Here is a 24,867-nt window from a genome sequence, read left to right on the forward strand (position 1 = left end):
AAGTCGCATCTTACCTCTCATTGGGTGCAGTGCAGGCATCCCGCTTCATGGCTCCACACCACCTACCACGCATAACACAGCCTGCTTCTTTCCCACGTAAAGCCTCTGATCTCCTCACGCAGAGATTTGGAGGAATGCCCGACTGGGGAGCGTTTGGGAAAAGTCTCTACTTCCGCGAAAATTCAAAATGACATTCTTAACCCGAAGATCCTGGACATCGTCCGAGAAGACAATCGTGGCAGACGACGCCACGCCCCCGAAGTATGGCATCAAAGCTCTGTATGAGCCGGCGGAGGCCGCGGTAGAGTGAGTTGAGAGAACCCCCGCGCCCGATATGGCTTTTGGGGGCTTATTACAAGGGTGGACGGTGCGCGGACTGAAAGCTGACACACCCTGACTGAAAGTGTGATTTTCGTCCACGGTCTCAAAGGCGACCGCGACCGAACCTGGACTGCGCCGGGCTCCGAGTCCTCGTGGCTCGAGACCCTCTTGCCACTCGAGCTCCCGGACTGCCGCATCCTCACCTACGGCTACGATTCGAACCCCGTCAGCGTGCGTGGCGTGGTGTCCAGCAACACCATCGGCAACCATGCGAGAAATTTCCTCAATCTGCTCACCTCGTACAGAGCCCAGAGCCAAAGCGTATGTTGGGCAGGCGTCGATGTCACGGTGCCAATTCACTAATGAGCCTACAGGTCGACCGGCCAATCATATTAGTCGCCCACAGCATGGGCGGTCTGATGTGCGAAGATGTGAGTAGCGACACCGCCATTGATTTTGGTGTTTACCTGTTTTTTCTGTTACTGAACCCTATCTTCAAATGCTTTAGGCTCTACTAGCCTCCCAAAATAGCTCCGAGCACCACCTGCGAGCTATTCTGGAATGCACCTACGGGATCTTGTTCCTCGGCACCCCTCATTCTGGCTCCGGGCTAGCGACCTCGGCCGAGCGCCTCGCTAAGCTGATCGGGCTCCTCAAGAACACGAACCCGCAAATCTTGGGTGTGCTGAGAAGGGACTCGGAAGTCCTGTCGAGGATCCAAGATGACTTCCACACTATGCTCCGCTCCAGGATCTACGACGGGTATCCCCACATCAACATCTCTTGCTGCTACGAGGAGCTGCCGCTGCCAGGAATCGGCGAGGTCGTGCCCAAGACATCGGCGATCCTGCATGGGTACACCGCCATTGGGATCCGGAGCAACCACCGAGATATGGTGCGGTTCTCCAGCCCGGACGACCTGGGCTTCCTAAGCATCACGGGCGAGCTGAAGAGATGGGTCGACGACTTGAGGACGACGGACGGCAAGATGCGGCGCAGCTTGGCGAGAGTGAACAGTCTTCCGCTGAAGGGGCTCATGCTGGCGGAAGCCGCCAACCAGTCCAGCGGCATCACCATTTGGGGCAACGTGGTGCAGTCGAACGTGGTCAACGGCTCGCAGACGGTAAATGGCGATATGTATTTTGGCGATTACAAGTCGGCCTGATCGTAGGCGATGTGGAGACAATCATGGGCACATTTGATCTGAGCCTGTTACATGCACCAAGAATAAGGATACGGACAATAAACGCGGGTTATGTAGACGGACATCTTGTCCATGAAGGGTTTCGGCTGATTGTGGAAGAGACCGTTTGCAAACGTTACAATCCAGTCTGTGTTGCCATTGGACTAGGGCAGGACGCTAGTTCGGGTCGAAAGCCCATTGGACAAGACTATCAAACAGCCGGTGCAAGTTTCGTAAATGCATGTCTTTTCTCAGACCCGTGACCCGAGACCATGCACTTACCCGGCGCAAGAACCTCTGCGAAGGCCAGCAGTGGGGTTGGAACCAATCACAATCGCATAGGTCTATGCGGAGATAGATCAAGGCAACTTGAGATTGGTTCGTATTACGATGGCTCTGCTTTTGATGTCACATCGGCTGTGTCCTGATCTCTGCATGCATGATGTATCACGTCCCGTATGCCAGCCGTTTGCAGGTATTTGCGATCCAAGGCTAGCCTTATACATGCTTTTAATATGGCCTAGAAGGAGTCGGAGCTTAGACCCTTTAGTCCACAGACTGAGTGGTTGTGCAAATACAGAATTCCCTCGGCATTTTCCTAAATCAAACTCACCTCGTAGCACCCCCTACCCGCCATCAATACAGATCCTTTCGTCATGCGCTGGAGTTTCCTGCCTTTTGCGATCGTCAAGGGCATTCATGGCGCCGCTTCTGATACCTATGATTATGTGATCGTGGGAGGTGGCACCTCCGGTCTGGTCATCGCAAATCGTCTGACAGAAGACCCTCATAGTAGGCCCCCGCCCGTATCAACTGATGCGGTGCAACTATGGATCCTGTAGATAGCTGACATTACCACAGCCTCAGTTCTCGTGATTGAGCGTGGTGACTTTGATGATAAGCCGCAAGCCATCGTGCCCTACTACGCCACCGGCTTGGACACCAGCGTCATGATCCGACCAAAGTCGGCACCGGTACCGAATCTGAATAACTCGCAATGGGACGTGAACGTGGCGGCAGTGGTCGGTGGAGGCTCGGTGGTGAACGGGATGGGCTACCTGCGCGGCAGCAAAGCCGACTACGACGCCTGGGAGGCCCTCGGGAATCCCGGGTGGGGCTGGGACGGCCTGCTGCCCTACTTCCGGAAGAGCAGCACCTTTGCACCTCCTTCTGCGGAAACGGCGGCGGCGTGGAACATGTCGTGGGATGATGGCGTCTATGGCAACGGCCCGGTCCACACGCATATCCCGGACTTCCAGTACCCAGACATGGCGGCGTTCTGGGATGTGTATCGCCAGGAGCCGGGACTCCAGCTTCCGGGGGAGTCGAATGCGGGATACGGCCCGGGGGCGTACTGGGTGCCGTCTACGATCGACGCACGCGACATGACGCGCTCAACTGCACGGAAAGCCTACTACGACCCAGTCAACCGCACCCGTTCCAACCTGAGGCTGGTAACCGGCCAGACCGCGCAGGAGATCCTGTTTGAGGGCCTCCGCGCCACCGGAGTCCGGTTTGTGTCGGGAGCGGACAACTCGTCCCACGAAGCCTATGCGAGCAAGGAAGTAATTGTGGCCACAGGGGCGATCCAGACCCCCCAGCTGCTGCAAGCGAGCGGCATAGGTCCGGCAGCGGTCCTGCGACGAGCAGGAATCCAGGCCAAGAAAGATTTGCCGGGGGTAGGCGCCAACCTGCAAGACCACCCCACCGTGCAACTTCGGTTCAACCTCTCTCGCCAGAGCTTCCCCAATCCCGACACCATCGCCAAGGACCCCGACTACAACGCGACAGTATGGGCCGAGTACTACGCCAACAAGACCGGGCCCATCACGGCGACAAGTTCGAGCAACCAAGTGCTTTTATCGTTGTCCCAGATCCTGGGGAACAATGCCACACAAGTCGACTCCCTAATACAGGAGTTTCTGTCACAAGAGCCGGAGCTGTACTTACCCGAGCTCTACCACAGCTCCCCAAAACTAATAGCCGGCTTCCTAGCGCAACGAGCCGTCCTCGCGAAGCTATTGGCCTCGCCCAACGCCTCGGTCTACCAAGCCTCCATCTCCGGCAACGGCCGCTCGCCCAACGTGCTCCTCAAGCCGCTGTCGAGGGGCACCGTCACCCTCGACCCTGGAGGCGGCGATCTGCCCATTGTGCAATACAACACCCTGCAAAACCCCCTCGACCGCACCGCCGTCCTCGCCATCACGCGGCACGCCCGCGGCTTCTGGGCGCACCCAGCCCTGACGGCACGTCTCGGACCCATAATCGAGACGGCCCCCGGCCCCGAGCACCAGACCGACGACGAGATCGTGGGGGCGCTGATAGGGCAGGGGGCGCTGTGGCCGTCGCTGGCGCACCCCTGCGGGACGTGCGCGATGCTGCCCGAGGCGTGGGGCGGGTGCGTGGGGCCCGACCTCGGCGTGCACGGGGTCGCGGGGCTGCGGGTGGTGGATGCCTGTATCATCCCGCTCATTCCGGGGGCGCTGCTGCAGGGGACGGTGTATGCGGTGGCGGAGAAGGCGGCGGATTTGATTCGGCGGGGGTAGGTTAGAGGGGCCTGTCAGGGACTCGTACTTCCCCAGCAGACAAATATTCTCCAATATCAGGAACATTTAGCACAGGTCAACAAAATGTTGAAAGGGTATTAGCCACGCAGCTCGGTGGCTTGCGAATTATTATAATTTGATAAGTCTATATGCGGTCTATGGGTAACTTCAAATCAACTGGTATCTCCGCACGCTGTGCCAAACGAAAAAAGCTTAGTTGTACACGTTGTCGAGGATGTAAGCGATGCCCTCCTGGCGGTAGTCGTCCTTGGTGGTGTAGTGGAGGTCGGTGGCGTTGACATCGAAGACGATATCCTGGGCGTCGGGGCCGGAGTACAGGGGCCAGATGGGGGCGCCGTTGTCCTTGGGGTCTGGTTGGGTGTGGTTAGCAATCAAATTGATATTTATGAGATACAATACGCACTGGGAGGGGAGGAGGGGAAAAGGAAATTGAGGATGTCTTACGAGTGCACTTACTGCTCTTCTTGTTCCACCCGTTGGGGTCCGCGCCGTTGACAAAGGCGACCCACATGCGGCTCATCATGTCGGCGAGCTGCACGTAGCTGTCGGGCCGGTTGGCGAAGGGGCTGGCGCTGTAACCCTTACCCTCGACGTTGTTGAAGACGAAGGCGACCTCCTGGAAGTGCGTGGCGCCGACCTCGATCGGGATGCCGTTGACGTGCAGGTTCCACAGGTACGAGTAGACGGCCTGGCCGGCGGCGGCGTACGTCTGCGCCAGCATGCGGCGGCCGCTGTGCTGCTGGAAGTCGCCGGCGAACGCGGCCGAGCGCTTGAACTGCAGGCCGTAGCCGAGGGCGGCGATGCGGCCCATGATGAAGGCGGGGATGCCGAGGAGCGGGTCGTCGGGGTAGAGGCGGGCGAGGTCCGCGACGACGTCGTCGCCCTTTTGCGTCGAGGCGGACACGAAGCCGGCGAAGCCCAGGTCGGTCTCGATGCCCTTCTTGGCGTAGGCGGTGCCCTCGTCGAAGTTGTTGCCGAGCAGCAGCGGGACCCGGGCGAACTTGCCCTCGCGCAGCAGGTTGGCGCCCTGGCCCGTGATGAAGTCGCCGTCGATGACGGCGCTCAGGGGCGGGGGTGGCGACGCCGTTGATAAGGCCGCCGCCGGGCGCGGAGCTGTTGAAGAGGGCGTTGAGGGTCTGCCAGGGCAGGGCGCGGAGGCAGCCGACGCGGTCGGCGGCGGGGTCGGCGTCGCAGCCGGTCTGGGCGACGAGGGCGTCGAAGTAGGGCTGCCACTTCTTGGCGGTGCCGAAGATGGCGACGGGGCTGCCCGACTCGAGCATGGCGCCGCGGAAGAGGCCGTCGCTGCGGCCGTCGTAGGCGACGAGCTGCATGCCGACGGAGCGGGCGCCGGCCGACTCGCCCCAGAGCGTCACCTTGTCCTTGCTGCCGCCGAACGCGTGGATGTTCTCGTTGACCCAGTGCAGCGCCAGGCGCTGGTCGCGCAGGCCCAGGTTGCCGGCGCCGGCGGCGGCCAGCTCCGACGAGTACATGAAGCCCCAGTTGTTGAGGCGGTAGTTGATCGAGGCGGCCACGATGGGGGTGCCGGCCTTGACGGACTGCTCGACAATGTAGGTCAGGTTGTAGCGGGGGTCCGAGGAGCCGCCCATGATGTAGCTCTGCGTACTAGTCAGCAAAAACGAACACAATATATACAAAACCAATATTGGATGATTTGGCGTCCGAAATTTCGGACGAAAAGGATTCCAATATGCAGGGGCAAACTTACACCACCGTGGATCCAGACAGTAACGGGCAGGTTGTCGCCCTCCTTGACACCAGCGGGACGCACGACATTGATAGTCAGACAGTCCTCGTCGACGACGTTGCCGTTGGTGAGCGTGTCAGAGCCGTAGCCGATGCACATGGGCCCGTAGTTGGCCGCGCTCCGCTCGGGGAACGTCTCGGTCAGGGGCTGGGGCGGGGCGAACCGGAGCGAGCCCAGGGGCGGCTGCGCGTACGGCATGCCCAGGAAGAAGTCCTGGTGGTACTGCTCGCTGTGCACGCCGCGGTAGGTGCCGTTGGCCAGCTTGACGGGGGGTCCGAGCGGCAGCGGGCCTGCTGGGCCTGCTGGGCCTCCAGCCGGGGGCGTCGGCGGCCCGTCGTTGCGCGGAGGCACAGGACCAGGACCGCCTGGCGGGCCGGGGATGGGCGTGGGGGGTGCGCCGGCGACGTGGTCGACGAGAAGACAGCCCGCGGCGGCGACGGCGTAGGCCGCGCGGATGAGGGAGTAGGCCGGCATGGCGCGGGAGAGGAAGATCGACGACCGGATCGATCGACCAGCAAAAAAGAGCGACTGGGTGACGTAAGGGAGTGAACGTCCGTGAGATAAACGAGTGAAGGAATAAAGTTCGAGTTCAGCTGAGCTTCAGAAACGTGGCGGCCATCGTACTGTTCTAGAAATAGTCGAATGCAGCCAAGAACGAGGCGTCTGCAAATCTTCTAAGACTATGTCGGACTAGCTCCCCTTTCTTTTCTTTTTTTTTCCTTTTCCCGCCGTTCGGCAAAAAGCCCGAAAGAAGAAAAAAATATCGTATAGTAGTAGTACTACTACTCTCCCCCCAACGAACAGCTCACTCACGCTTTCCAATGGTGCAATGGAGACGGGGGAAATTACCTAAACTCAGGTGGCATACCTGAGCCAGCGGCCGTTCTGGCCGTTCTGGTCGTTCCTGGGCGCATGGTGCGGCATTTGAACAGGCGGGCAGCTTCACTTGGCTCGACTTACAGAGCAGCCTAGTAGACCAGATCGGAAATGGGTGCGACCTCGTACTGGGTTGGGAGCTGCCCATTGCGAACTAGTGTTCCAGAAAGGACCGAAACGGGGAGGCAGCAGGGCCCCTTGGCAAGGGGGGCGGGCGTTCCTGCCGTATCCACCACGTGCGCCATTTGGGGACTAGGCCGCTGCTATCGCCCGCGGCTTAGATGCTAGCCGGCTAGGGGACCTCCCAACTGCGCCGCCCGCACGCACACAACAACAAAAAGACGTGCTGGCATCGTGCGACCCTAGAGCCATTGTCCGCGTTCTATTGATTCTTTGCATAAATGTCGAAATTTCTCTGCCGGCCCCCAATGCTTCCGCGCCGTTTTCCGGCTAAAGGTCGGGGCCCTAGCTTGGCCTTGAAGGGCATCTCTCATCCCACTAATCTTGCTAAGCGAGTCTTGGTGGCCGAGGATTACACCAAGATCATGCTTAACCCGTTCCTGCATGCTGCTTAGCCTCTTGCGGGCACCCTTGCGGCAATGTAACATTGCTATTCATAGTCTTAATCATCCGTTACCAACTCGATCGATTTGGCCCCATCAACCCTGTCTCCTCAAATGACTTGGCCCCGTACTCGTACGAAAGGGTGCCCTCGGGACCGAATAGGATCCAGACAGACGGAATTATTATTATAGTCGTCCCATTATCAGGAGGAATCTGTGTAGTTACTTGCTGCACTGTTTGAAGTCGGGAAAACTGACAGCACGAGACCCTGGCACACTTGCTCTTTCAAGTATACCATTTCTGGTTCTTGCATAAATTAGTGGAGACAGCGCCAAGCAACGGGTATTAAGACATGCCCAAATTGTGATAATTGCCCATGACTCGCACATATGTAACTACAGACTCAGTGGCATTGTAGTGTCCCCACATTGCACCCAATATTTGGCGGTCAAGACGATAGCCCATGATGAATATGAACATTACAAACATTTATTAATAAAGTGGGTATATTCTATTCGAAGGCTAGTAAGTAGTAGTAACGGAGTTTTTGCTAATTGTCATGTGCCATCATTATTGGGTGAGTAAGCAGGTAGATATTACCGAGGCCTGGCTTGTCTCACATCCGCTCCTTCTCAAAAGACACCATCTCGAACGAGTCGGCCGCGCTGCTGTGGGGCGTGCCGGGCGACGTCTCGACCGTCACCTCGCGCGTCTTGGTGATGCCGTGCGCCGGCGACCGCACCCCGGACCCCGACCGCGACGCCGCCGCTCCTGTGTGGCTGCCACCTCCCGTGCTGCCCGCCTCGAGGTCCCGCTGCAGCGCCTCCTGCGACTCCTGCCACTGGCTCGTCGACATGACCATGACCGAGTTGCCCTTGCGGTGCGGCCGGCTGTGCTGGTTGGCCGTCATCGTGTTCCGCCGGTTGCCCGTGCGGTTGTCCGTCTGGCCGTACTGGTTCGACGAGGCGCCGTTCTTGTAGTAGCTCCGCTGGCTGCTGCGGAATTCGCGGTACAACATCCGGCTGTGGTTGGACATTAGCAAAAAGTTCATCTTCCCGTGGTGAGAGGAATTGTGCTTACAGAACAGGTAGGGAGGCGGCCATGATGGTCACCGCCGGCTCGGCAATAGTCCATATCGTGAGGTCAACACGGCTATCTGGAGGATTTTGTTAGAACGTGAAGCAGTTTGTTTCAGATAATTTGGGACTTACAAGTGACATCCGGGTCCGTGATAGCCGACACCAAAACTGACTTGACGATTCCGGTAATACCAGCACTAAACAAAAAGAGCACATGTCAGCTTCCAGGATCTCAAACGTAGCAACTTTCATCATCAGTCCTTCAAATTTGACTTACATTGCTCCCATGCTCATGGCCACCGTGACACCAACCTTCTCGCGGAGAGGCATGGTCATATTGAGCAGCGTCTTCCAGGGAAGGAACGCCAGCACAAAATCCATAATGGAACTGTAGTCTGCAAACAACATCGTTAGTCTCTACTTCGTTTGCAATGCCATTTTGCGGCCGGGAGTTGGTTTGCCCTTACAGGAAGCAAAGACCTGCCACTTGTTGAGCTTCTGCTTGTCCCAGCAGGTGCCCTCGACGCTGCTGTCCCAGACCTTCTCGATGGGCGTGCACTTGGCGAAGCCCGTGATCCAGACCGAGTTGAGGAACAGGTTGATGGTGACGACGACGAACAGCAGGAAGAAGCGCATCCACTTGTCGCTGAAGAGCCGGTACAGCGTCACGGCGAAGGACGTCTTGCTCAGCCCGCTCGCCATGATGCCGAACAGGGCCACGAAGATGGTGTCGCGGTTGATGGCGATCTTGTTCTCGGGGCTGACGGTCGAGTAGTGCCGCCCCATCCCCAGCGTCGTGATGTACGTGTTGATGCAGATGCCGATGAGCAGCGAGAACTGGGAACCGGGAAAGGGTTAGCCAACAGGGCTTTGAGGCATCATTATAGTGGGACGAGGGGGGCCTGTCCTGTCCTCCTCCTGTTGCTGGAACCATGCGTGCTACGGCATGGTGTTGTTGGCAGAGCACAGACAAGCCGAAATAGCACTCACCCAGGCCGCAATCATCAAATGGTCGTCCCACCACAGACCGGTCGACCGTCTCCGTTTGCAGTATATTCGTAGGGCCAGGAAGATGCCCGAGGCCGTCGTCAGCGACCATGTGGCGGCCAGGAGCCGCGGGGCTCTTGACTCGTTCGGGTCCTCCATGGTACCGGGTCGCAGCAGCAGCGTGGTCGTTGCCAGAGGAAAAACAAACCAGGTTGCAGCAGGAGCGCAAACCCCGGTATGATCTGCGGGTTGATTGTCGTCGAACAAAAGGAACGGAAAGGCGGATGGAGTCAAAACAAAAGGTCGGCCTGTCGAGGCGATGTCGCAACGTCAGATTCTTATTTGAATCCGGGAGGGGATTAGAGTTTCTTGCACGAGATGCCGGTTTCGTCGGGTACAATTTCGTGGATGGAGGCCCAGCTTTTGCTGACGATGCTACTGTCGCAGTAGCCTAGTAGCCTCCCATGCTACCCAGGCTACCCAGGCTACCCAGGCTAATGCAGACACGGCGACGGCACTCTGCCACCTGAGCTGAGCTAGTCCCCGACCCTCCCGGCCGCCAGCCAATCGAAGGCTCGGGGCACCGGATATCCAGCAGGTTCATGAATCAGGCCAGCCTGCAGGCGATCGCGTATAGTCCCAGCCTACCGGGGGCGCTAATTGCAGGCTCATGCCTTAAGGGGCGAGGATCGACTACAGACGAGTGGGCGGGGGATGATCCCCCGGCCACACGGACGCCGGAAAAACTGCCTGGTTGGCTGTTGCCCCGACTCCACCACCTACCTGCGAACAATAGATAGACTTTTTTTTATGCTTTCCCTGCTCCTCACCTGCGCACATGGCACGATCTGCGCGATCTGCGCTGTCAGACGGAGAACCCTCGGGGATGTTGTGGAATGGAAGACATGGTCTATCGACTGCTGCTTATCTCTGATAATTACTGGCGAATAGTGTCGACAAGTCACGGCTCTATCGAGTCTCGACAACCATGTCTGTTGATTTCAGAGTAGATGGGACGACTCAGTTGCAGCATCGTCCGATTCCCATGGGCGCTGCTCGTGTCAATTTTAAGTTCGGGGTCTTGTGCCCAATCCGGCTGGTCTTTCCGAGCTGAAGAGGGAGTTGTCTGTCGCAGAAGTTCGTGCCAGAGAGCTGCAGCCAAACGAACGGGTGGGTCGTGGGCCAGGGATTGTAGGCACAGACTTTTTTGGCTGGCTTGGTACTATAGATCCGGAAAACGAGATAGTGGTACAAACCTATGTTACGAGCAATTCGGTCACCCTTGCGTCAGGGCGCATCGCTTGAAGGCTTTCTCAGCAACAAGTGGGCACACTCCTTCTCCCTTCCTCGGCTGAATCAGGATCCCAGGGGTGCGGGAAACTCTATTTAGACTGTTGTTCCTTGAAGCGCTAGTCCCCATGCGGATACGCCATGGGCCGATCTGGAGTCTAGCCTGTGGACGGCGCCGGGGCTACAGTGGCCCCAGACCTTTCCAGGCGGAATTCCAGCCGGGCAGTCATGCCACATTTTCCCCCGTTGCGCCATTCCATCATGCCAGTTTGCCGAAAAATTGTGTTTTCGCTTTTGTCTTTTTGTCAAGGCACGCAATTTCAGCCACCGCTCGCACGCGACCGCCCGGGCCCCAAACGCCACAGCCAACGATGACTCGACGGGTAAAGTCGTGCCGGGGACGGGGAAACGTCATTAAACGTGGCACCAAATATGCAGGACCAGCTTTTCCATAATCCGACAATCCGAGAAGCAGCCTAGCGGACGGCATGAACGGGCCCTGTGCCCCGGGGGTTCGTCTCAATTCCCAACGCTACCCAGTCGAAGGGGTTGTTGTTGCTGTTTCGCCAAAATAGTCGAACCAGCCCTGCGGGTTGCCTGCCCTTCCTCAACGGTGTCGTTTGGCTTTTGGGAGGAAAATAAAGGGTTGTGGGGTGAAGCCATTTGCGGCTTGTCTCATCAGTGCGCCGGGCTATTCGCTACCAACGCCCGATGCGGATCTGGTCGCCGAGCCCATCGTTCGGGGGAGGAAGCCGCTAAGATGGTAGGCCCGAGGGGGAAAGAACCCGTGGCGCGCGCAGGAGGGGGGAGGACAGAAAAAGGGTAAGACGGCGGCGACGGGTGAGGGCATCTAAGGGGGCCGCCGCCCGCCAGTGGGAAGAAGATTAGTAGAGCTATAGAAGGGGATGCTTACTACGTTCGATGGTGTTTCTGGAAGCTAGCGTTGTCCCAGGCTGCGAGGAGGAGGAGAATGAGGGAGCCAGGGACAGTAGCCCAGGCACCAGGGGTCCCTACCGTCCGGATACCCAATTGCGGCAAGGCGGAAAGGGGAGGGGGGAAGCCGGTCGTCTCCACACCCACCATTATCTCGCTCAAACTGCCCCTAAAACCTGCAGCCTAGGTCGCAAAGGGTAGCCAGTTCGTGGAAGCCCTATTTTAAATCCCCTGCAGAGGGAAATCGATCGGAAAATAATTCTCCTAGGTTGTGGTTCGCTTTCTGGCGGCGGCGCTCAGCAGTTTGTCCAGCATGTGATGATATCACCCTGCTCAAGCCTATTAAGGCTTGTTCGTCCGGGTAAGTAGCCAGGATCCGCGAGGACCCCCGGTCGACAGGGTAAAGGGGCCAGAACGCGACCGCCGCTGGTATCCCTGCCCTCTGCGTGTTACCCGGCTTTGGTTCATACCAGTGCAGCGTTTGGATTTTGGGATCTCGGGGGCAGATGATTCCAATGCTGGCGAGCAAGTTTTGTGAGGTTGGAGACCCTTAACGGCCCGCGAACTGGCGATGAGAAGTAATCGCCTCCGTGGCTAAAAGCTGGCTAGCAGAGCTGCGGCAGCTAGCTAGCCAGGCCCTACCACACCGTCGTTGTCTATTTCGCCGGCGGTGGGACCAAGCACAAACGGACACCGTTTCAGTCCCGAGGTGCGTCGCGAATACGAAGGGGAAAGACGATGGCAAATAATTAAGCAATTTGGTGGCGTTACTCCCGTTGCATCTGTATATTACTATTGACGGATGTCTAAGAGGCACAATTCTATTCTCTCAAAGCCGTTATGGGTCGGCTCTTTGAGAAGAAAGGGGAAACACGAAAGGCGACGGGGGATGGAAAACCCCGAAGGGACGAAAATTCCCATGTCACCGGGAAACGACGCTAGTAACGAACCTGTTGTTGGGAAATCGTTCTAGAATGCCAGTAACTTAGAAGCGTCGGATATGACATCGTAATTACAATACCCTACATGGGGCTTTCACACTGGCGATATTCACATGCCGTCGACCAAGGCAGAATCGTTCAGCCTCTCCCGCCGCCGGAGTCCGCAGTGTTTCTTGGCGCTGTCGAACTCGCTGTAGCTGGCTGCGCGCGAAGGGACCTAAGACCGGCGTATAATCGCAGGAAGGCGGCAGAAGACAGAGAATCGATCAGTTGGCAGGGGTCCCACCAATAAAGGTAGTCGGAATTTATCTTCTTGGCCTGCTCGACCTCGTACTTCGCCTCGTAGTAGTTGATGGGCATCCGAGCTGCAATGGGCTGCTCTTGTGACGGCAATGGGGGGAAGGTAGCAGTAGCAGTAGCAGCTGTAGAAAGTAGAGAGATTTCCTAGTTCTGGCAGGGGCTATCAGTTTCAAGGTAATAACAGATCACATATCGACCCAACAGGGTTAGGGCGAGCTGATGAGCGAATAACATACCATGGCCGTTGCATCGTGTCCACTGGATAAACCCCAACACATACAACAAAACACCAGAATGAGCCGAGGCACAACAGTGAGTTTGAAGTTCCATTTCTCTAAGGTACGATTGTATCAAAGTTAGTTTCCCAAGTCAGAGACGCAGAGCTCGGGCGGATGTTTTGTAAGATCCCTCACTATATCCCATCCATACGACGACTCGTCGAACGCAGCCGGCGTAAATAGCCAGAAGCCCACCACGTCTTGAAGACGTCCCCTCGGATCCTCCCATTCTTCGCGATCGAGATGGGTCCCCCAGTGCGGAGTGTTCAAGTTGAAACGCTTGCAACATTCCTCTCGAAACTCTTGTTCGTCTGCCTCGAAGTACTGTTGGGCTGTGGGTCGATCCGTGATGGGCTGGTGCGAAGAGTCGACCGCCAGCGCGACGCGGAACTCCAGGGCGGTTTTCCGGTTGACTCGCAGTTGCTTCTCGAGCGTCCGCCAGGCATCGAGGGTCCACCGCGGACTATATCGTTGTCCAATGTAGCGAAGGTCGGACTTGATGGGCCTTGGGTCCACGGCGAGACGTTGGAACGACTGCACCTCGGGGAAGACGGGGACGGACCGGTTGTGGTGGACGCCGAAGCGCATGAACTCCAAAGGACCCATCCGTCGAGTTTTTGTGCCCTCGATATACATGATCCATAAACGTTGCAATCGGCGTAGTGACTTGGTAAATGCTCTACGAGCTGGCGCCTCGAGCTTATCGATAATTGGTGCCTTGCGGAAACCGCGGCGCGTACGGGTCTTCTCCAAGTCCCGCAAAGCCGTGCGATCTATTGCGAGATTCAGGACCCCGACACCCCGTGAGTCTTGCTCGACAAGCTTGGGGAGGAAATCGGCTATATGCTCTAGTCCCCATTGACTTCCTTGGTGAATGAAGAGGGTATCGAATGCCGGATTACAATAGAGTGGGACGGTGGTATTGTCGCACGTGACTCGTAAAGTGAGAAACTCCTGTGCGGCTCGCCTGGACTCCTGGTTTACCGATAAGAGCGTGCTGGGGCGATACAACTTCCGCATCTCCACCAGGTACGGGCGGTCAGACGGCTCGGATTGCGGCGTGAGCTGTAATGTAATAATGCGCGGTTGCTGGAGGTATGAAGTCCAGACCAGCCAGCGCAACTCAATTGGAAGCTTGGGAAAAGAATGAAAAGTCTCCATCACTGGTTTGCAGACTGGTATCTCAAAAATTGGTGTCCCATAAGATGGTAACTTCTCCGTGGACTCCATTGTATGATTAAGCGGCAATGCTGGGGAAAGTGGCTTGATGGTGCACCAAATCGATGGGAGAAGTGGCAGATGCCCCAGCTGGGGCACATAGAGCAGATATATGAACTGGTAACATGGAATCGGGGTTGGGAGAACATGAAAGGTGTGACGTCAAATGTCGGCGCAAATGTTACGCAACCAACAGTGGCTGAGAGGTAAGGGGGTCGGGGCAGTCAGAAGTGGCTGTTGCGCCGTTGAAGGGATTCGGGAATAACGGTGAAAACACTCAGTCAACGCTACCTGTAAGGAAATATATATCAGCATCGCCACCTTCGAGCGAAGCCCGTCCCGTTATTGTGACCTGAGATGCGTTTTACTTGTACTTGTAGACAGAGCACGGTACACCTATGGATGAGCAGACGGTAATTAGTATGCGGTGCCCCTCTTTCAATGGCGGAGATCGACGGACACATGTTATTCGAGCAGTTACGTGCCTTAGGTACCCAAGGTATGCTATCGACTCGGTGCCAGCATTTGCTCTTTTGGGAGTGAGCAAGAATTTTCAAGAAGGAATAATGGAAATTTCTCGGCCAAGCGGTAACTCCATCCCTTATAAAACATGGGTTTAACGTAGAACCAACACTACCAGGAACAAATAAAGGCCAAAAGTCGCTCACGATGGCAGGAATTCCCGTCAGGGAACGGGTTCTCGACACTGGTCGCATGGTCTTTGAAGAGCAGCGCGTACTCCCTCCACTCCGTCGACCCGTGTTCTCACTCGCCGTCGCCGGGCCTACAGCGGGTCCACAGCTCCCGCATGGCCTTCCAGGTCGTGGGTGTCTCTCGCCGCCCGATCACGTACATCATGTCTCCGTCAAATACGGGGGCGCGGCTGGGATGCACACCGCCCCAGCTCTCGTGTGAGCGCGTCTACATATAGGCGAGGAGCTCGACGTCCGTGGCGAGCTGCTCGTAGGCGCGCCCCTCGTATGTGGACTTGAAGATTGTATAGAGTCGGTAGCCGTCCTCGTTGCCCAGGGTGGAGTGCGTGTGGTGCGGCAGTTCCCGGGGCTCGATGGTGCCCGTCGCTCTAAGGAGTCGTTGCACTTCTAACGGCCAATCTTCAACAAGGCTGTTATTGGAGTCAGTCGTCGTGGAACCGATACTGAATTAGAAGCCGGCGATCAGGTATCACTTGGAATCTTTCAGATTTTGGAATTTGTTACGCGAGTATCCAATCAGATGAAACCTCGCGTAGCAGAAGTTGCTGAGTGGGGAGAGACGTCAGAAACAAGCTTTGTCAAGTGGTCCCGCGTCAGCAATTGGCAGGTCTTCTCCGATTCAGAGAGGGTGCCAATTGTATGGGCGGATTACTGCATGGACAAGATTAAACGGTTGATCCTGCACTGCCACTACGGCACAAGCCACCAATGAAACTTGGCATATATACTGCATGCCTCTGCGAAGGAATGGTCGACTACTTGCTCTTTGGGTGCTTCCACAACTAACCTACGCATCATTAGAGTGCAGTTTTATGGTCCTACGATTATACAGAAGCATCTCTGCGAGAGCTTACCCAGGATCATGATGGCCTTGTTCGGTTACATTCTCACTCCTATGCTCTGCGCGTTTCCCACGTTTCAAGCAATCCCGGGGCTAAGCCAGACATGCTGGCTTCGATCATATCTTATGGAGTCGTGCCTCTCACATCCCCGAAGCAAAATTTCCTGGATCCTGCAAGACATCGCGTGGGCTAAACTGTCATCTAGGGGTCATGAGTTTGGCCTTACGCCAAATGTAAGCACTTATGCAAGAGGATGACAGCCTGCCTTTCAACTGCTAGGATTCTGACCAACTCTTCAAAGATACAACAACATCTCTTTGAATCAGCATGTATGGTTGCCAACGTCTATTTTGGTTTCTATTACTAATAATCAACAGCTGTCACGATGAGAACCGCGATGGGACCAAGCTGGAGCCCCGCTAACAAGGCGATGGCGGAGGCGGCTGACAAATTGAAGATTACGGCGTAGCTCACACCCAACGTGACTCATTCTGCTCGCCTTATACCTACCATCCCACAGACGTACTGATTTAATACGCATCAGCTCTGCAGGAATTTTGAATACTTGCTGTCTTCTCCATTCCTCATATTAGCAGTCATTCTAACCCAATTGTTGCAATGAAGCCTGTTACTAGCGCCAAGACGGCGCTCATCCTAATCGATGTCCAGAACGGCTTCTTTCACCCGACACATTGGGGCACCGAGCGCAGCACGCCCGAGTGCGAGACCAACATCGCTCAGCTACTCGCCCAAGCGCGGGCCTACAACGACAAAGTCCGCCGCGAGTTATCATCCCAAGATGTCCAGGCCCGCGACGCCGACAACGACGACGGGGCGGTCCTCGTCTGCCACGTTCATCACCACAGCATCGACCCGAACTCGATGCTGCACCCGTCCAAGACCATCGACGTCGACGGCTCCCCGCGCCGGGCCGTGGACGCGCAGCCCTTCGCCGCCCCGGCCGCGGGCGAGACCGTCTGGCCCAAGGACGTGAACAGCGCCTTCATCGGCACGGGCCTCGAGCAGTTCCTGCGCGCCCGCCGCGTGCGCCAGCTTGTCATCTGCGGGCTGACCACGGACCACTGCGTCAGCACGTCGACGCGCATGGTCGGGAACTTGCGCATCGTGGACGAAGTGGAACACAAGGTGGTAGGCGACGAGACGACGACGGTGGTGGCGTCCGAGGGCGACATCGTGCTCGTCGGCGACGCGTGCGCGACGTACGCCAAGGGCGGGTTCGATGCGGAGACGGTGCACCGGGTCAGCCTGGCCAGTCTGGACGGGGAGTTTGCGCACGTGGCGGCGACGGCGGATGTTATCCGCGCCGTGTTTGGGGTATAAGGGTAGGGGAGGCGGGAAGGGGGCAAACTGGCCTGGCTTATGGAAAATGGCGCAATGGCAGAAAAGGGCTACTAAAGCTGTAGGGCTTGCATCGGAGCGGGGAGCGGGGTCGGCCTTATATGCATGGCGTACTTACTGATGGGTCTTATCTCGCGTCATTGCCTCCGGTGTCTTCCATTTTCAATGTGCGTTGCCCTCTTATAGTCCAGCAGATAATTGGGGCCTCCATCTATAGCCGCAGTAATAGATCGCCAGGACCCTGAGCGTGCCGGATTACCACCGAGCCGCAGATTCATGGCGGGGGCCTGGTCGTTCACACACACAGACAGAATCTTGTGTTGGAGCGATAAGAATTGACTGGATCCACAACAGCGCCGCCCGTTCATAGCACATAGCAGCAAATTCTTCCGATTTGAAGATAGATCTTTGCAGTATTCAATCTACGTCACCCGGAGATTCATGGTAGTAGTGATGGTTCTTGATATACAGCGTTGTCCCGATTTCTCATACCCATCAGAGTAGCCGCAGTTTAGTTGATTCCCTTGGGCCAATCAGGTGTTTTGCGGGAGGCACTGAAATGCATCTGGCCGGGAACCGGTAAGCCTGTGCTCAATCTTGAAAGTGACAGATGCCACTGGGCCCAATCGGAAGCTGGTCCAAAGAGACGGGATTGGATTGGAGGCTAAAAACAGCATTGGGATGGCCGGAATGCATGCGTCGTAAATGCAAGTTGCCAATTCACCCTGACGAAAGGTACTGCACTCGATTTGAACATCAGATCATGCGTGGGACAGCAATACCCGATGAAGAAGACACCACCTAAGCGAGCCCGACGCGGGGCCCAGTAACTCGTCGTCGTCGCGCAGTGAAATGAGATGCGGTGCGACAACCCGGCCCTCAGGGTGCAGCTGGTGGTGTCTCAGTCAATCGCATCTTCCGTCCATAAAACAATTGCCGTGCCCAGACTTGCCATCAAGAACGTCAGCCATGGCGAACTACCCGACCGACCCTGCAGATGTGCAACGCTAGGGGCGTGGCCTCGGTGGAACAGGCCCAGACTTGCAAGCAAGCTACATGACTAACCCCCCCGGATTCTTGCCCGAGATCGACGGGAATTGCCACGAAATGGGGTAAGGCCCAAGGCCCTGAAATGCTTCCGCCAATCTGCATCTCTCGTGTGGATAGAAAAGCAACACCGGTATCTTTACAGGTGGAGATGACATGCATGCGCGAAGCAGGGACGTCTCGTTTTGTCAACGGGCAAGATTAAAGAAAAGTATTGAGAGATAAGAACCGATGAAATCCCCCTAGAGTCTAGACCAGGTCTTTTTCTCTCGTCTCATTTACATCTATCTCTCTAGCGAGTTAGCCACTAATACCCACCACTACTTGGTTGGACATTGCTATCGTGTCAATTGGGCTTTTGGCTTTCCCATTGAGCTTGAAGCATTCCAACTCGTTCCTGTATAATCAGCCACGACCCACTTTGTCGCAAACATACTCGTCGCCGCCCATTGTGCGCTACTAGCAAAGCGCCGCGCGACAAAATGGCGGTCGAAGCCGTACCGGTCAACGACGCCGCAGAGAGCCACGGGAGGCATCTGGTTCACAGGTGAGCTCATGACCTACCCCGACATTCCCCCAACGCCATTTACCTGCCCCTGTCTGGGGTAGGTTGGTAGCAGTGCGGGGAAATGCGACAGTACGGACGCTAACCCGCAACTCTACTTTGTAGCCATGCTCACGAGGGCGCAATACCGGGGACAGTGGACCTGCGGGCAGCCGGTAATTCTTCTAATTCCGAACCTTAATCCGAGACCCCGAAACAAGAATTCCGACGACGCTGACGGTGGAGACGCGCACTTGCAGAGGGCGACGACACCGCCTACGGACAGGCATTGTTCCCCGTGCCCGCCGAGGGCCCGAACGATCCGCTACAAGTGAGTGTGCCGTCTATAAGGGCAATCAATGGGGAGGAATGAGGCCCGGCAATGCGATGTGCCAGATCTGCCGGCCGGAAATGGATTGACAGGGGGCATGACTGGCTGACATGATTCGTTCGTTTCACCACAGTGGCCGACCTACAAGAAGACGATCATCCTGATCATCTGCTGCGCCTACTCGTTCCTCGGCAACGCGACCCTCATCGGCCCCTCGCCTTACATCTCCATCTTCGCCAAGGAGTTCGGCGTCAGCCCGACCAAGGCCTCCACCCTCATCTCCTACCCCAACCTCGCCTACGGGTTCGGCTCCCTGTTCCTGGTACCCCTGTACCTCAAGTTCGGACGACGCCCCGTCATGCTGGGATCCATGCTCTTTGTGGGTGAACCTAAACTCTAGCTTATTGGCAGCTAGCCCCCTGGTAAACACAGCTGACCGTGCCTGGGCCCGATCGGCAGTTCATCGCAGGACTCATCGGCTCTTCGCAAGCCAACGACTTCGGGGGTCTCATGACCGCCCGGGTCTTCGCGGCGTTCGGTAGCGGAGTCTGCGAGGCTATTCCGGTTCAGCTTTGCAATGACATCTTCTTCTTGCACGAGCGCGGCAAGAGGATCGGGTACTACACATGTATGACCTGACCCTGTCCTACCCTTCATGAGACCGCACACTAACCTGGACTACAGTCTGCCTGTCCATTGGCACCGTAGCCCCCCTGGTGTCGGCGCACCTGCTCATCGACCCATGGGGCTGGCGTCTGTTCTTCTACGTCGTGCTGGCCTTTGCCCTGGCGCTCTTCATCCTGGCTTTTCTCTTCGTCGAGGAGTCCTCCTACGACAGGGACGCCCACATGCACCTCGAAGCCTCCGCCGCCGCCGCTGCCGCGCCGGTCGAGGATGCCAGCCCGAGCGACAGTGACAAGGCCACGACCAGGGTCAACGACCAGGCCCCTTCGATGACGACGACGACTCAGGAGGCGCCCCTTCGCAAGCCTTTCCTCCAGACGCTGTCGATCAAGGGCAGATACGACCCCGAGGCCCGCTTCTTTGGGACTATGGCCATGTCCTTCACCTACTTCCTGGTCCCTCAGGTATTCTGGGTCATCACCTCGTTCGGCATCTACATCGGTCTCGGCGCGTTCGCCTACAACTACACCTTCCCCATCAAGATCATGGCCCCACCCTACAACTGGCCCGAGGTATGAGGTTTCGGAGTCCTCGCACTCAACGACTGATCTGATGCTGACCATGTTTGTCATCTACAGGAGAGCTCCGGCTACATCGCCTTCGGCGCCCTCTTCGGCTTCCTCCTCGCGGTCCCCTTCTCCTTCTCCTCGGACCGCCTGGCCGCGCACCTGACGCGCCGCAACGGCGGCATCCGCGAGGCCGAGATGCGGCTCGGCGTCATGCTGCCGGCCATGGTGATCGCGCCGGCGGGGTTGATCCTGTACGGCCTGACGGCGGAGCACGACCTGCACTGGATGGGGTACCTGATGGGCAACGGCATGATGTCGTGGGGCGCCTACTTCTATTTTAGCTTCGCCCTCGCCTACGCCGTCGACTCGTACAACACCAACACGTCCGAGATGCTCATCGCCATGAACCTCGGCAAGCAGGCCATCAGCTTCGGGCTGTCGATCAATCTGCTCGACTGGGTCCTGGAGAGCGGCTACGCCGTTGTGATTTCGGGCATCTTTGGCGGGGTGCTGGTGGCGAACAATATCGCGCTGCTGGGCTTCATGGCGTACGGGAAGCGCATTCGGGTAGCTATGACGGGGTCGTGGCTGGCGAGGCTGCATGGGCGGCACAGGCAGAATAGCCCGCAGGTTGCTTAAAGCAGGACTTGTAGTAGTTACGTAATCCATCAACTGGATCTTCAACACATAGTTATGGGACTGGTTTTGAGACCGTCCTGTAATCTTTAATAATATCTCATCTATATTAAAAAATTGCCCTACATAGCCGTCCGGGGAGGGTGGTTTGTATATGCCGACTTGTACTTGGGTGAGCGTCTTGGTGGCGTTGCCGCTGCCACTTTACCCTTGCCCCTAGCCGTTGCCATGAAAAGTAACATGGTTGATGTATTGTTGTTACATGAAATGGTGGTACTGGTCTTCTGTGTGGCATTATCATGGACCAATCCAAGCGGAAAGGACTCTCATATCCCGTCAATATCTGACAAATGTCCCTCATGATTTGGTATCCATGTTGGGATCTTAAGCATCAACAAGTAAAACAACTTTCACCTGGAGCAACCATCGAGTCGAACTCACCGCCTACATCAGCTGTTACCATGCATGTGGTGTTTGAGTGCGAGCCTGACTTGAATCTCATGATGTTCAATACAAAGGTACCCCATGAAGTGCCCAGCCTCACAGGCGAGGCATCGTGCTGGGAAACGTAGCTCGGGTTACTTAGGCGGCAAGATCTTGCACGCGTTCCTTCGCATCCAAGGAGTGCTGGCATCTAGGTAGCCATGGAGGTTTGAAAAAGTAATCAACGAGGAGATTGGGGCATTTACCGAAATGTACACATGTAGGCAGAATGGGTTGTTGGATCACCAAAAGGGAAGGCAAAGGAAAAGAAATGTAATTTTAAAAAAAAAAAAATTGCAAAAGCTTAGGCCCCGAGTCGGACTCGAAGGGAGTGACCTGAAGATCATCGGCATGATCCCGCGGCTCAAATCGAATCCTAATCGGAGGCCCTACGAAACCCCGGCGCCAGGGTTGTCTGGCCCATACACCACTACCACTGCACCAACCCCGTCAGAGGTACACCAGTAGAGGAACTTGGGTTATGGGACAGGGGAGCTACCTTCCCTTATGACCTTTACTTCCAGCCTCCTGGTACATATGCCAGTACAATTAGATAGCATTGTCTACAATGGGATTGTTCTTTACCAACCATTGGTTCCTTAGTGGGCAAGCTTCTCTTGCCTTACCGGTCATGGTACCTGGACTCATGTACAGAGCCATTGTTTGCCTCACCCACATTGTAATAACGAGGCTCTCAGGCTCAGTAAAGGTCATGATCCTGGAGCTAGCTGAGCTGGTTGCCACTCGTTTCCCTGTAGCCCGCAGCTAGCTTGTCATAAAAGATAACTGAAGTCGAACAGCTTTAGGCACGCAGCTGCTATTCACGCGCCCTATGTGAGAGCAAGGCAGTCTTTCATGTTTTATTTTGATGCCTACAAGGTACCTTCATCTGGGCAATCGACACTCACTTAGTTAATAATACATTGACTCAAAGTAAACTTCCGAGGCACCCCAGCAGCCTCAGCAGTCGAGATCACCCAAACATCAGAACCTTGCTGCAGCATAGCAAGCCATTATACAAATAATTATTCCCTTCAGCTTTCCCAACCCCCAGGAAATCAATACCTATCCCACAGCGGCGAAGCAAACCATGGCCTCGTCTCCTAGCAGCATCTCCTCGCAGGGAGAGAAACGACAGCTTACCTATGCTTCTCTCCACGACCAACTGAGAAAAGAACAAGAACCTCACCCAGCCCCAGTGGTGTCAAACACCACAACTGCTGCTGGTGGTTCGGAGGATTCAGAAGAAGCAAAGAAGCTTGAAGACAGCCATCGATGGGAAGAAGATGCGTTCTCACCCACAGAAATCGACGAAGATGAGCTGCGGCGCTTCTTGGAGGATGCTTTTGTTCGCGGGGCCGACTACCGCATTTGGAAACAGAAGAAACAAGCCATGAAATTGCTATCGGATTCGATCAAGGACTTTGAGCAAGAGCTCACAGCGCCTGACCAATTTGACCCTGCAACCCTCGACTGGGTCATCTCAGGCCTACTGGCCTCCGACCTCCCCTCTGAAGAGAAGCGGGAAACCCTCCTATGCTGGAAACATAGCAAATACACCATTGTCGTGATCGCATGTATGCTGAACTCAAAGATGCGGAGTTTGCACGCTTGGTCCTGGGATGACCCCGTATTGGTGGATCAGCGAAGAAACCCTGACGGCACCTACACCATTTTCCTGAGACGGAGGTCTCGTCCATGCCATCTTCCTTCACTACATTGGCGTCAAATGGTCGGTGTTCTTCAAGAAGGCATTCAGCTCCTTCTGCGCCCCGGGAGGGCCATGGCTGGGTCCCGGCCGCACGATTCCGGCCCGCGACAAACTGAGGCGCGAATACTTCTGCGGCACGTACGAACCCCGGGGAAGTGTACAGGATATAAGAAACAGCATGCATCACGAGAAGTTCTTCGTCTCCCGTCTCATGGACCATGAGACCCAGGGCCTAGGCACGAAACAGCGTAACAAAGCGGGTGGTTCACGTTCGATCGAGTTAAACGAACGCAGGGAAACGCTGCTTCAGATACTCGCGGCAGAAGTGACCATGAGTGAGGGACAGAGCAAGACCATGGTAATGCATTGTTCGTCATTCGATCGCTGGGACCGGCTTCTTCCCCATGCTATTATATGTCATGTCCTGTCCTTCTTCGGGGTGTCTCAAATGTGGCTCGACTTCTTTCTCAAGTTTCTCGAAGTCCCGGTGCGATTCCATAGTGACCCTGTTGACACTGTTACTCGAACATGTCGCCGTGGTATGCCATACTCACACGTACTCAGTGACGTGTTTGGAGAAGCTGTTCTCTTCTGTCTCGATATGGGAGTCAACCAGGAAACGGGCGGCGACCTTCTCTATCGTTTGTACAACAACATGTGGTTCTGGTCTTCCAACGACAGAGTACAAGGAGCCTGGGCGACAATTCAAAACTTCGCGGCCGTTACCGGTGCTCGAATCCATGAAGAGGACACAGGTCTCTCCGATATTTGGGCGCGAAGATCATATGAGCAAGACTTTAAAATTGGATTCTTCAAGAAGTGCCCAGTATCGCTGGGTCTTGGTTTTGACCCCGGAGCAATTTCAAAGTTTACCAGTGAGCTCCGGGGACAACTGCAAAGTAGGAACCACAGCATGTTATCTTTTGTGCAGACGTGGAACAGTTACAACACGGTATTCATCTCCGAAGTTGCAAAGGTGGTCAAAGCAAGTGGCCGACCCAAGGACTTGTACATTCCCTACGTGGTCCTTTTCGACGAACTCTCCAGGAACGGGTTTTGCGACAACGATGAACGCAGCTTTGTTGGATACCTAAGAGCTATCTTTCGCCAACGATTCGACGTTGTCCATATCCCGGACGCGTTTTCTTTCTTCCCTTCAGAGCTTGGTGGCCTCGAACTAGTGTTGGGGCTTATACCCTTTGCCCAATTACGGCACTCGAAACGGGAAAGTACGCTCGCCCTTTTCGACAAGTTTCGGGAAGCCGAGCTCAAAGCGTATGGCCAACCTAAGCCCGGCAAGGCACGAGACCGGATACAGCGGCCGCTGCGGGTGCAGATAACCAGAGAGAACCCATTCTTCAGCTACGAAGAGTACGCGCACTGGCGAGAGGATCTGCGTTACGGGTTCGACGGGGAGCTGGCGGACCTGTACCGCGGGCTGCTGGGACCGTCGCTCACGGAGGGTTCTTACTATGACAAGACTGGCTTGACGGAATTTCTGGCCGCTTCGAAGGACGACGGCGAGGTCTTACAGGCCATCCAAGATGGTGAATTTCCAGGCATAGGTCTGTACTGGAAAGGGATCATCGAACACTATGGTCCGAAAGTGATGGATCGATTCGGTACTATAAGATTGGGTGACGTGGTGGTCGAGGTGACCACCCATGAGAAATAGCGGCCGCCGGGATATGTTGGAACAAAACCTG

General features: G+C 56.1%; 9 protein-coding genes across 9 annotated transcripts; 5 read left to right on the forward strand and 4 right to left on the reverse strand.

Annotated features, from left to right (window-relative positions):
- Positions 1-187: 187 nt before the first annotated feature.
- Positions 188-1,486, forward strand: PG985_011060 (uncharacterized protein; the record flags this gene model as incomplete). The annotated part of the gene is made up of 4 exons (XM_066830827.1): positions 188-306; positions 405-642; positions 696-752; positions 830-1,486. 4 exons carry the CDS (start codon positions 188-190, stop codon positions 1,484-1,486), a joined length of 1,071 nt encoding a protein of 356 aa, XP_066681509.1.
- Positions 1,487-2,160: 674 nt separating this feature from the next.
- On the forward strand, positions 2,161-4,050 carry PG985_011061 (uncharacterized protein; the record flags this gene model as incomplete). Its single annotated transcript, XM_066830828.1, has 2 exons — positions 2,161-2,296; positions 2,366-4,050. 2 exons carry the CDS (start codon positions 2,161-2,163, stop codon positions 4,048-4,050), a joined length of 1,821 nt encoding a protein of 606 aa, XP_066681510.1.
- A 213-nt stretch (positions 4,051-4,263) lies between these two features.
- Positions 4,264-6,310, reverse strand: PG985_011062 (Alpha/Beta hydrolase protein; the record flags this gene model as incomplete). Its single annotated transcript, XM_066830829.1, has 4 exons — positions 4,264-4,421; positions 4,528-5,098; positions 5,154-5,687; positions 5,798-6,310. 4 exons carry the CDS (start codon positions 6,308-6,310, stop codon positions 4,264-4,266), a joined length of 1,776 nt encoding a protein of 591 aa, XP_066681511.1.
- Positions 6,311-7,892: 1,582 nt separating this feature from the next.
- On the reverse strand, positions 7,893-9,501 carry PG985_011063 (uncharacterized protein; the record flags this gene model as incomplete). Its single annotated transcript, XM_066830830.1, has 6 exons — positions 7,893-8,298; positions 8,357-8,432; positions 8,488-8,552; positions 8,633-8,750; positions 8,823-9,192; positions 9,346-9,501. 6 exons carry the CDS (start codon positions 9,499-9,501, stop codon positions 7,893-7,895), a joined length of 1,191 nt encoding a protein of 396 aa, XP_066681512.1.
- A 3,661-nt stretch (positions 9,502-13,162) lies between these two features.
- PG985_011064 (uncharacterized protein) lies at positions 13,163-14,245 on the reverse strand (the record flags this gene model as incomplete). Its single annotated transcript, XM_066830831.1, has 1 exon — positions 13,163-14,245. The coding sequence occupies one exon, from the start codon at positions 14,243-14,245 to the stop codon at positions 13,163-13,165; it is 1,083 nt and encodes a 360-aa protein (XP_066681513.1).
- A 978-nt stretch (positions 14,246-15,223) lies between these two features.
- On the reverse strand, positions 15,224-15,879 carry PG985_011065 (uncharacterized protein; the record flags this gene model as incomplete). Its single annotated transcript, XM_066830832.1, has 2 exons — positions 15,224-15,414; positions 15,870-15,879. The coding sequence occupies 2 exons, from the start codon at positions 15,877-15,879 to the stop codon at positions 15,224-15,226; spliced, it is 201 nt and encodes a 66-aa protein (XP_066681514.1).
- A 596-nt stretch (positions 15,880-16,475) lies between these two features.
- PG985_011066 (isochorismatase family) lies at positions 16,476-17,198 on the forward strand (the record flags this gene model as incomplete). The annotated part of the gene is made up of 1 exon (XM_066830833.1): positions 16,476-17,198. The coding sequence occupies one exon, from the start codon at positions 16,476-16,478 to the stop codon at positions 17,196-17,198; it is 723 nt and encodes a 240-aa protein (XP_066681515.1).
- Positions 17,199-18,745: 1,547 nt separating this feature from the next.
- Positions 18,746-20,970, forward strand: PG985_011067 (uncharacterized protein; the record flags this gene model as incomplete). The annotated part of the gene is made up of 7 exons (XM_066830834.1): positions 18,746-18,810; positions 18,934-18,983; positions 19,068-19,138; positions 19,272-19,517; positions 19,598-19,766; positions 19,823-20,334; positions 20,401-20,970. The coding sequence occupies 7 exons, from the start codon at positions 18,746-18,748 to the stop codon at positions 20,968-20,970; spliced, it is 1,683 nt and encodes a 560-aa protein (XP_066681516.1).
- Positions 20,971-22,540: 1,570 nt separating this feature from the next.
- PG985_011068 (uncharacterized protein) lies at positions 22,541-24,836 on the forward strand (the record flags this gene model as incomplete). Its single annotated transcript, XM_066830835.1, has 2 exons — positions 22,541-23,027; positions 23,134-24,836. The coding sequence occupies 2 exons, from the start codon at positions 22,541-22,543 to the stop codon at positions 24,834-24,836; spliced, it is 2,190 nt and encodes a 729-aa protein (XP_066681517.1).
- Positions 24,837-24,867: the final 31 nt, after the last annotated feature.

The sequence above is a fragment of the Apiospora marii genome (assembly GCF_038362585.1).
Source record: "Apiospora marii strain CBS 49790 chromosome Unknown utg000007l_segment0_segment0, whole genome shotgun sequence".
In the NCBI taxonomy this organism is placed as follows: Eukaryota; Fungi; Ascomycota; class Sordariomycetes; order Amphisphaeriales; family Apiosporaceae; genus Apiospora; species Apiospora marii.